Below are 11,431 nucleotides of genomic sequence, written 5' to 3' on the forward strand. Positions count from 1 at the left end.
TAAAAATATTATTTGAAACACACTGGTTTCTGTTAAATTATAATTTATAAATCAATGGAAATTTGAAATTAGTGATGTATTTTATGGAAGAATAACAATTTCTAAAAAGACTATATTAATATATACAATTAGATACCTAACATGACACTTGTAAATTAATTTACTATTAATATAGAAGCTATTCAACGCTAAAATACAATGTAGTTCATTAATTTAGAGTTATTAATATTATGACAATAAATTACAAAAAGAAAAATCGAAATATAAATTTTATTTTTTAAAGATTTTTTTAAATAAATATTGGCAATTTAACCGTATAAATATTAATAGTGAACATTTATCAAAATCTATGACATAAGTAATATAGTTACTGTAGTTAATCTTTTACAATAGAAATATTAAAAATAAAAGTTAGAAAGCTTAAATAAAAATAATAATAAAAAAAAAATTTTATAACAAGTATCGCAATTTTGTATTAATAAATTAACGCCTATGAGATATAAACATTTACATTAATCCTTAAATAGTTAATTATTACTATTTGTATGATTTGGAATACATCTTTAAACATAAAAATTAAATAGGTTTTACTTAAATTATTAAATAAGTTTTAAAATATAAATAATATTATAATTTGTTATAATAATACAAATATTACTTTATCTTAGCATCCAAATCAGATACAAAAGTAGAACAAATTTGAAAATATTAACTATCTACATAATATTTTTAAAATCTAGTAATAATTAAATTTTAAATAATTTCAATAGTGTCAAGTGGTAGCCATTTAGAACTTTCAAGTGCATCCCATAAATTATAATCTTGCGACACCAAGTCTTTGTTTAAAGCATCAACGTCAATTGATTTTTTGTAATCTGAAAAATTGGACAATTATATTAACTAAAATAATTAACAATATATGAATAAACACGTCAAATGTTATTATTATAAAAATATAAAAAAATGTTCATTGTTATTTTATATGCTGCTGGGACTTACCAACAAGAGTTAAATTACCATTGGTTTTAACCACTGGAGTTTCAACTGTTGACTCTATCTTTGGTACACACTTTTGATTAAGTGATTGATTCCACATTGTGTATCGATGCCAATAGTTGGTTTCAAAATACTGTCCATAATCTTGACTAGCTTTGTACCCTTGAGAATCATTTGTAGCACTGGAAATATCATATATTTAATATTAAATAATTATAAAATATTAATAAATCATAATTAATTTGTAATAATAGTTAATCAATGCTGAATAATAATTTTATAATGCTACGTAAATATCAGAAATTCAGATCAAATAAATATTCTTAAGTATCTTAATGTTTTTTTCAAAATGTTAACTATAATTCTATACATAATTTATAAAGAATTTAGTAAGTTGCATATAACTATATTTATTAAATCTTAAATTGTAAATTAAGTATTTATATTTTGGTACCTATTTTTTAGTATAGATTATATGAATGTATATTAAATACTCATATTTTGATAGTTTTTAAAAGTTTCTAGCATAAATATACTTTTCATAGAACTACTATAATATTATTTATCTATGAAAAATCAGTAGTTATATTAATAAGACTCTAGTTAAATTTATTTCTAATGTTTTTTGATACTAAACAGATAATTCTGTTTTTAACATATTTTATTTTAGTCGTTAAATGAAATTAATGTTTGAAATTGTAAGAGTTACAAATGGTAAAATGTTACTTAAAAACCAACACAATAAATTAGCATTAATATATGTGATTATAATAAATTACTAAAAAATGCTTTCAAATAATAAAATAAAATAAAAATTAGTAAATTGTTAATACTCGTAAATTAATATATAAATAAATAGTTTATACATAGTAATAAATAAATAAATGCTTAGCATGGAGTTTTATTATATTTGTAATTTACAACTGATTTAAAATTAAAAATTTATCATCAAGTATATATAAAGTCAATAAAATTTCGACTCAAAAATGTTTACAAGCTGATTTCTTATTTATCATAACAAATTACCCTAGTTATCAAACAACTATAGTACCTAACCTACTTAAATTATCATAAGTTAAAAATTTAAAATAAATAAATATTTTAATATCAACAACATAAATATTTAATGGTAACTAATAGACAGATTACACTAGAATATAAATTGATGGTAAATTTTATGTTTAGAAATCTAAGAAAAACATTATTAATATTGAGTTTAGAAACAATAATAAATATTATTAATTCATTAGTTCTATAATAGTCATGATTATACATAAATAGTATTTTTATATAATATTACTATAAAAAATGTCTCAAAATTATTTTCTAAATCTTGTTGCAAAATTATTTCATAAAAACTATTTACTATATTGTAGGAAAAATAAAGGAAAATATTTGATGAGTTATTTAAAATTATGAAAAGCTATTAGATAAATATTCATATTCCATGAATCTAATGTTTTTTGTTATATAGATTATAAACAAAAATATTATGTATTTGAATTTAAATTAATGTAATCTTAAAAATAATTAAGAAGGTTATGGATGAATATTTTATTTTTAAAATAGAAGATTGAATAATAAAATAAAATTTTCTTAGTTAGTAAAAACTATGACACTTCAATATTTTTTACATTATATAGCTGTTAGTTTAACAGTTTAAATTTTATTAACATATGGACATTTATTTGATTTAAATATAAAGTTGAAGATCATAAAATGGAGACAGTATTGTGGAAGCACCACTTTTTAATCTATTGATTCAACAGAAAATGAAAAATTTAAAGATCATTGAATTTCATAGTAATTAAATGTATAATTAATAAGTACTTAATAATCCAGAACAAATTTTTTTATTACTTTAGGGCATGTTATTAAACTTTTATCATAACGATTTTAAAAATTTTGTATACTTATAGTTTGTAGAATAGGTTATGAAAAAATAATATTATCTTTATTAAATTGTAATAGTTGATTTTCACTATATATGAATTAACTTATCCTTTGAATTTTCAAGAATCAATGGTCTAAGATATTATTATGTTAATAATTAATAATTGCTAAATATATATATATATATAATCATAAAAAATTAAATTATAATTATTTTAATTAATGTTATACTTAATTTACTTTATTACTTATAAAAGGGCTTATGCCTGTATATTCTATAAAAATAAAATATAATTAAATTAAATTAAATTAAAACAGTGCATTTTATATAAGAAAAAAAATGACATTTTCTTACACAACAACATGACGTTCTGATTTTGGTATCACACTGCTAACTTTAATAGGTTTGGAACCTAAACCTGGAAAACCATTCATGTTGTTAAGACAGTGTTTTTGTTCTTCTTCACTACCGAAACGAATAAAGCCATATCCTTTACTATAACCTGCACTATCTAAGACCACTGAAAAAACAATTCCATTTTTATATATAGAATTAGTATTATTTTAAATTATAAAATACCTTTAGCTGTACGTATAGATTGATAACGACAAGCAAATGTTTTATACAACTGATAATCATCTACATCTGAGCTAAGTTCGCCCAACCATACAGAGAAATCTCTATCACTAGTAGTAATTTTTCCAGGATTTCCAGCATGATTGAGTTTAAATCTCACAGGCTAAACAAATAAATAAATTTTCATTATAACACAGTTTAATATTAATAGATACTTTACAATAAAAGGTTAATTTAAAATTTTTCACTAAAAATTAATAATTTTACTTTAATATGAAATTATGTTACATTAATCAAGTGATTAAAATTAAATATTTCTTAATGTATTTTATAGTATTTCATTCAAGTACACATTAATTCATGTAAATATATAGTAAATTAATAAAAAAAAAATAGATAAGTTGAAGAATGTAACAGTTTTAATACAACAACTATCAAGAAATATTTTTATTTTATATAAAATGATAATGAACTTTTTATATAAATTTGTACAACTGCAAGCTATAAGACATTAAACTTCGAAGAAATAGTTTGGAATTAATTTTAAAATAACATAATATTATCATTAAGACTATTAAAATTACAATGATTTGTTATATATTTTAAAATAAATTATGTGTTAATAATTTATTATAAATTAATATATTTCTTTTTACTTCCAACTTAAAATTATAATTTTTTTTAAATAATAATAATTCATTTAGCGGGGTTAAATTTAAAATGGTTACTTACTGGATTAGTTCCAGGTATATATTTCCCATTAAGTTTATGCATTACTGATACTGGATCATAGAAGTCAACAAATGCATAGCCAGCTGTCTCTCCAGTATTTTTATTACGCATTAATTTGACATTCTTTGGATATTCACCCATCTTTTGAAACGCACCCGTGATAAAACTCTCAGTCATGTAAGGTTCTAGCTGTAAATCAAAGTTTTACTATTACTATAAATATTAACGTAACAAACATAATATAGTCAAGTCGTGATAACTCAAAGTTGAAGGGGGATAAAAATTAACTTTGAGATACATATTTATTATTCGAGATATCTAACTAATTTATAGGGTAATAAAAAACGATTCGAGTTGTCAAGTTTTTCGAGTTATCGCGATTCGACTGTATATGAAATACTTACACTTCCCATCCATAAGCTAGTGACATTATGTCCAGGTGATGGCACTTGAGGCTGTTGCACTGGTACATTTTGACTAATAAATGTTGTAGCTGTTTGTGGTAGTGGTGGAGCATTATAAGCAGGTTGTTGATTATAATTGTACATTTGATAATAATTTGATGGATATTGCTGGTATTGATGATTGTATTGCGAATATTGTTGAGTGTACTGATTTGTATACATTTTAAAAGAATTTAGATTAAAAGGTTTTATAAATGTCACTTAATTAGAACAAAATTTATTACTCGTAATTAAAATAATTATTAAAGATTTGTTAACATAATTAACAGTTGATTTGGAATAAGGAAAGTAAAAAAATAATTCGAAATGTGTTTTACATACTTTTATCACTCAACCCAAAATTGTTTATAACTTGTAATTTAGTTGATAAGTGACATAAAATCTCAAGTATAAACACAAAATAAAAAGTGGTATAAGTGGTAACGGTGAACGTCTGATAACAGAGATAACGTTTACTTAAAATTTAGATTCAGCTTAAATTTTGTACTGTGTGTATGTCATTTCACTAACGAAAATTACGTTAGTTCAAAATATTTTATATTTAACATCTGAAGCATTTACAATATTCCAAAACTTAAGGTAAGTAGAATATAATTTGTATGTATTGCTTTTTCATGATATAATTTTTCATTATCGTGTAGATGAGTTCATTGGATATTTCAAAAGCAGGAAATGCTTTGTGGCTTGTTAAAGTACCCAAATATATTGCGGATAAATGGGATAGTGCACCTAATAGTTTAGAAGTAGGTAAAATCAAGGTGACAAATACACCAGGCAAAAGGCCTGATATTTCACTTAATTTGTCTGAAGCGGTATTATGCTTGGAAAACGACAAAAATACTGAGCCCATTCCTAAATCATTCAAATTAGATGTGTCACATTTCACTGGCCAAACAATGGGTGTGTTATCTGAACACAGAGTGCCATACAATCCAGATGCAGTTGTGCAAGAAACCGATAAATTAGCTATTCAAGGAAAAATAAGTCAGAAACTAGAATGTCGGCCAATTAGTGATCAGGTGATTGATACATTTTTTCTGAGTTAGATTTTTTTTTTTTAGTATTTTAATGTATTCTATATTTTAGGTCTATATGGATTTAAAAAAACAAGCCATAAGGAAAGCACATATTCCTGCTAGAAAAGTTCAAAAATTAGACAAAGTGGTACAAAACTTTAAACCAATATCAGATCACAAACATAATATTGAATATAATGAAAAGAAGAAGTCGGAAGGCAAAAAGGCACGTGACGATAAGGATGCCGTCATGGCTATGCTATTCAAAGCCTTTGAGAAACATCAATATTACAACATCAAAGATTTGGTGACATTGACTAAACAACCAGTGGTATATTTAAAAGAAATCTTAAAAGAAGTTTGTAATTATAATCTCAAACATCCCCATAAAAATATGTGGGAGTTGAAACCTGAATATAGACATTATAAAGATCAAGATGACATGGAGACAAATTAATGTATTCTTATTTAATATTATTATTTTTGAATTTAAATTTATATCTTACTATTAAATTATGAATTGTATAATTTAATACAAAACAGTTATAAATTTAATATTTGTTTAGTTAATAAGCAAATATTTTCAGTAAAAAATTTAAATATTCTTTGCCAACCTTGACCAGCAACAATGTAAACTTAATGAACTAATGAGGTTCTAACACTATGGCTATAGTGATGTATTATTTTTTTAGTTAAATAATTTAATTACTAGTGCTGTATTATTCTATATACTTAAAAATCAATTTAAGTTTATTTAATTGTAATGCAAATGGTATTTTTCAAGATATTTTGACAAATAGGAATAATACTCTGTACAAGTATCTCATTAAATTATAATTTATTTTTTACTGAATGTACACAAATAGAGTGTATTTTGTTTTATAGATAAATATACTAGATTAGTTTTTCTTTTAAACTTTTTCTTACCAGTTTTTACTTATGTACAAAAATATAGGTTAAAAGTACTTAATCATATTACATAGTTGTTTGCCTGTATCTTGGTTATGCTCAAATATTAAAAGGATTTTATATATAATGATCAGTGGTGTATCCATAGGGTATACTACATATATCCAAGCACTTTGTAGAGAAGTTTTGAATTTAATTAATTGTACAGGTTTGAATTCTGACCTTACTTTGTATTAGACATTCAGTTTTCCCTCTGACGATTAGTGTATTACTATTGATTAGATATATATAAATATATGTGTATTTTATCAACGGTATTACTATGAAGTAATTATTGATGGTATGCTATGTATTTATAATGGAATCAATTTATTGAAATAAATTTAATTTCTATTATTGTAAAAAATAAGAAATTATATTTCAATTTATTGTTAATATTTACAACCCTTTCACACCACCACTGTCTAAATAATAAAAATGTCCATATTCATAAACACATATTAACTTGTAATATTTATAAAAAAAAAAAAGGTACAATTGTACGTACTTTATACTATTATTAATAACAATAGGATAATGCACCAAAAAAAAAAAGAGTTCTGTACAACAAAAATTAATTGCATATTGTGACTGTATTTATACGGTAAATGGCCAGCAGTGGATTGGCCCACCGAGATACCGAAAAAGTTCCTGGTGGGCCGCTAGTCGTATTATAATACAGGGCAGATGTACTTGGATTAAAAAATTATTTAATAAAAATAATGTATTTAAGTATATTGTATTAAATTGTAAGATTGTGATTAAAACCTATTGTAAACGTGATGTTAACAGTTCTACGAGCATTTAATCCTGAATAAAGGAGACTTTTATGAAAAATTATTATTATTGACCAGTCATACGGTAATTTCCCGGGCCAAAATGTTTAGCCAATCCGCCGCTGCAAATGGATTTTTAAAAAACTATTAAATTTGCTATTTTAATCTAAATTATAGTGTGTACCTATATGAATTGGTAATGAGAGAATACAAATTATAAAGTTGAGGTACCTGCTGGTATAATTATCTAATACATATAATATTATATTAAAATAAAAATAATTATAATAATTATCTCGAGATTTGCCCATTTATACATCTATACATTTAATCGTGACCGTTACCGCTTTCGCGTGAAACCATTGAGTGATAAATATTATTACATCGAAACTATAATAGATGGGCAATCCTAATGTTGGATTATAAATTTAAATATATGGTAATATTTTTATAACTCCACACATTTTTAACCCGTAAGTGGTATGGTGAAAAAAAAATCACGTTAGTACCATGGCGCGGTCTCCTGTACCAATTTTAAATAGCTGTGATCAACAGGGTTTAACATTTTCACCACCATTAAAGCCGTTCACACGTGATGTGTATTTTACCAGTGTGCTTTGAAAATATGTGATACCAATATATATATCTTATGGTGATGCCATCAAATTTTGGTTATATATTTTAGCAGTTTTAGCAGATATGAAATATTTTCATAAGTTTCAATAAATAATGACTGATGAATATTAAATTATATAGTAAACAGTATTTATTATATTATCATTAGGGCTCGGAACTTAATGCACTTAAAAAGTACTAAATATGCATGCACTTATGCGCTTATAAAAGTACAAATATGCTTCAAAAATATGCACTTAATTTTTTTTTTAACGCAAAAATATTCATTAATAAAGATATTTTATTTAATATACTCGTACATAACAAATGTTGTTGGTATTTTATTCTAGACTAAACATAATTTCAAGGTATAAATATATAAGATAAAATAAAATAAAATTAATAGCTTGAAATTTAAATTGTTCTTTCGAAATGTTCCCATTAGGTTTTTCATAGTATCATGAATATAATTTCAAGGTTCCTTAGCAATAAATTGAATAGCCCAATAAAATCATGCAAATGCAACGCTTTCCGAACCCTTCGTTATTATGAATAATAAGTTATCATAGAATATTAAATTATAACCAAGGTGAATATATATCTACCTTAATTATAACTATTAAAATCGGTAACCACATGCTCAAAAGTTGGATAAAATCATAGACATGATATATTATGTCTATGGATAAAATCAACTTCACGGTATCTTATGGTTAGTGAGGTAATTTGTGATTTATTATACGGTATACCTTGATGTAACAATATGGTTCAGCCAATTAGAGATAATTATTTTAGAAGACACGACACGGCACGGTGTAGTGTGAACCTAGCTTTACAGTTTTATACTATCTCCACGGAAAGGTAGTAATATAACCTCCGTGGTCGTATCATTAATGCCTTATCACCTAAACCAAAAACCTGCTGCGGTCTGTGGACTTAGCTATACCGTTTAAGTGTTAAAATACTGAAATTTAAATAATTCTAGTGTTCACATACCTACGTAGTGTTAACTTCAAAAATTAATTTTCTAAATTAATTCATCCCTTAAGAAGTATGAATCTTACTACTAAATTTTCGCCTAAAAAATTGGGTACACATAGTGGACAGTTTCACTGCGATGAAGCTTTTGGTTCCTACATGTTGCGTCTATTATATCCAAGCCTTGAAATCATTCGCACAAGGGATGAAAAACTGTTGGCTGAGTGTGATATTGTAATTGATGTTGGCGGTGTGTATGATCATAGTAAACGTCGTTATGATCATCATCAGAAATCATTTAATCATTCAATGAGTACTCTTATGCCTGATTACAAATGGACAACAAAATTTAGTAGTGCCGGCTTAGTGTACTTACATTATGGTCATGAAGTTTTGAAAAATATTTTGGAACAAAACGTATCAGAAAGCAATTTAAATATAATTTATGCTAAGGTATACGAGAACTTTGTGCAAGAAATTGATGCTATTGACAATGGTATTTCAATATGTGAAGGTAAGACAAAATATACTATACATACTGACCTAAGTAGTCGAGTTGGGACCTTAAATAAAAAATGGAACCATGTTGGGAAATTCAATGATATGGAAGCGTTTGAACAAGCAATGCAAATGATAGGTACTGAATTTAAAGAAACTGTATTGTATGCATATCACACATGGTTACCTGCTAGATCTTTGGTAGTGAGTGCACTTGATCAAAGATTCCAAACACATACTACTGGTCATATATTAGAACTAAGTGAGCCATGTCCATGGAAAGAACATTATTTTGTTTTGGAAGAAGAACTTGGTGATGATCTAAATCCAAAGATTGATTATATTATATTTAAAGATAATTCTAATGATACTTGGAGGATTCAAAGCATGCCAGTTTCTCCACAATCATTTGAACTTCGTAAACCATTGCCAGAGAGTTGGCGGGGTTTAAGAGATGATGAATTGAGCAAAATTTCAGGAGTGGAAGGTTGTGTTTTTTGTCATGCTACTGGATTTATTGCCGGTAACAAGACTAGAGACGGTGTATTAAATATGGCTATAAAATCTCTTGAATTATAATAATTTTTACAGTTAAAAAAATAAATTGATATTTTATAAATTGTGTTTTTACTTTGTATATTTATTTATTTATGTACATTTATATACTGGTATATTTTTATGTTATATAGACCAAGAAAAATATAACTGAAATTATCATATACAATAATATAGAATCAAAGTATATATAATTTTGATTTTTATTATCTTTATTAGCTGGTTATCATCAGTTAAGAAAAAATTATTAATTTTTATAGTAACTATAAAAATTAATAATTTTTTAAATTAAATATTAAATATTATTTAATATTTTAATTTTTATTATTATTGAAATTATTTTAAATTATGCACTATTATACAGAGTGTCTATGAAACACATGGTTAAGGGAACTAGTATATGTATACTCTCTGGAGTGACCAAATTAAGAATCTTTTAAAAGGTTTTTTCTATCTTCAAAATCTGGGTTGTATATAAATATATTTAGAACATTATTTCAAATCTAAAAATTAATACTTGTAACAAATTTCTTGCAAAGTTCTCATGTGAATCAATTTTGGGCTGTCATGCGTTTTTCACACTCAATTCGTACAGGATCAAAAGATGGTATGACAAATTGATTTGTGTGAGGACTCTTTAAGATAAAAAAATATGAAATTTATTAGTTGTTATTTCACATATCTGATTAATCAACACGGTTTTTATTGTAAAATAATCATAATTTAACAAAATATATTTGAAATTCAATAAAAACCGAAAAGATTCATCATTTGGCCCCTCCAGAGAGTACGCATATATTAGTTTCCTTAACCATTTCATAAACACTCTGTATAACACTATAAGAGCTATAACGATGCCTCGAAAGGTTATCATACATTGCTGGTATTAAATAATTTATTATAAATGAAGAACATACAAATTTAATTCAATAGATTCAAATTATATAACGAGTTGGTATTAGTAGATAAAATGGTATTTGTAAATATTTAATTACTGAATTAGTTTTCAATTAGAGTTTTGCTTATAGCTTAGTTAATAATAAATATTTATTACAAATGAGACCAAATTTTTATATATTCTGTGACTATATATTCATATTTAAAATCTACTCAGTTACACATAGTAAATATACAATATACATATTGAATTTGTTTTTAAATATTTTATTTACTACTGAAAAATTACAAATTGAGGGTACACATTAATTTGATCAGTACGCTCTTTTAAATGCACGGGTTATATCATAAAATTTCTATTTGAAAATAATCGAAAATAAAATTAAAAAATTAACTTATTTTTAATATTTTGTTTCGTTTTAAAAAAAAAAAAGGCCAAAGGCTGGATCCCAATTTTTATGGCATTCAGGCCATTGAGTTGGTTAT

General features: G+C 24.6%; 3 protein-coding genes across 3 annotated transcripts; 2 read left to right on the plus strand and 1 right to left on the minus strand.

Moving 5' to 3' along the window:
* Positions 1-645: 645 nt before the first annotated feature.
* On the minus strand, positions 646-4,980 carry LOC112687275 (tRNA selenocysteine 1-associated protein 1-like). The gene is made up of 6 exons (XM_025559897.1): positions 4,603-4,980; positions 4,199-4,387; positions 3,470-3,629; positions 3,245-3,410; positions 1,000-1,178; positions 646-875 (listed from the first exon to the last, which is right to left on the minus strand). The coding sequence occupies exons 1-6, from the start codon at positions 4,822-4,824 to the stop codon at positions 754-756; spliced, it is 1,038 nt and encodes a 345-aa protein (XP_025415682.1). The 5' UTR covers positions 4,825-4,980; the 3' UTR covers positions 646-753.
* A 125-nt stretch (positions 4,981-5,105) lies between these two features.
* LOC112687291 (general transcription factor IIF subunit 2) lies at positions 5,106-6,194 on the plus strand. The gene is made up of 3 exons (XM_025559919.1): positions 5,106-5,241; positions 5,304-5,681; positions 5,749-6,194. The coding sequence occupies exons 2-3, from the start codon at positions 5,304-5,306 to the stop codon at positions 6,133-6,135; spliced, it is 765 nt and encodes a 254-aa protein (XP_025415704.1). The 5' UTR covers positions 5,106-5,241; the 3' UTR covers positions 6,136-6,194.
* A 2,719-nt stretch (positions 6,195-8,913) lies between these two features.
* On the plus strand, positions 8,914-10,119 carry LOC112687290 (UPF0160 protein MYG1, mitochondrial). The gene has a single exon (XM_025559918.1). The coding sequence runs from the start codon at positions 9,071-9,073 to the stop codon at positions 10,070-10,072; it is 1,002 nt and encodes a 333-aa protein (XP_025415703.1). The 5' UTR covers positions 8,914-9,070; the 3' UTR covers positions 10,073-10,119.
* Positions 10,120-11,431: the final 1,312 nt, after the last annotated feature.

This window comes from Sipha flava, unplaced genomic scaffold (genome assembly GCF_003268045.1).
Source record: "Sipha flava isolate LNK unplaced genomic scaffold, YSA_version1 339_pilon_pilon, whole genome shotgun sequence".
Lineage (NCBI taxonomy): Eukaryota > Metazoa > Arthropoda > Insecta > Hemiptera > Aphididae > Sipha > Sipha flava.

Coding starts and splice junctions, on each gene's coding strand:
- LOC112687275 (XM_025559897.1), bottom strand. CDS start 4,824: ATGTATACAAATCAGTACACTCAACAATATTCGCAATACAATCATCAA. Junction 3,411..3,469: donor ATCTATACGTACAGCTAAAG/GTATTTTATAAT, acceptor TTGTTTTTTCAG/TGGTCTTAGATAGTGCAGGT. Junction 1,179..3,244: donor TCAGAACGTCATGTTGTTGT/GTAAGAAAATGT, acceptor TGATATTTCCAG/TGCTACAAATGATTCTCAAG.
- LOC112687291 (XM_025559919.1), top strand. CDS start 5,304: ATGAGTTCATTGGATATTTCAAAAGCAGGAAATGCTTTGTGGCTTGTT. Junction 5,682..5,748: donor GTCGGCCAATTAGTGATCAG/GTGATTGATACA, acceptor TCTATATTTTAG/GTCTATATGGATTTAAAAAA.
- LOC112687290 (XM_025559918.1), top strand. CDS start 9,071: ATGAATCTTACTACTAAATTTTCGCCTAAAAAATTGGGTACACATAGT.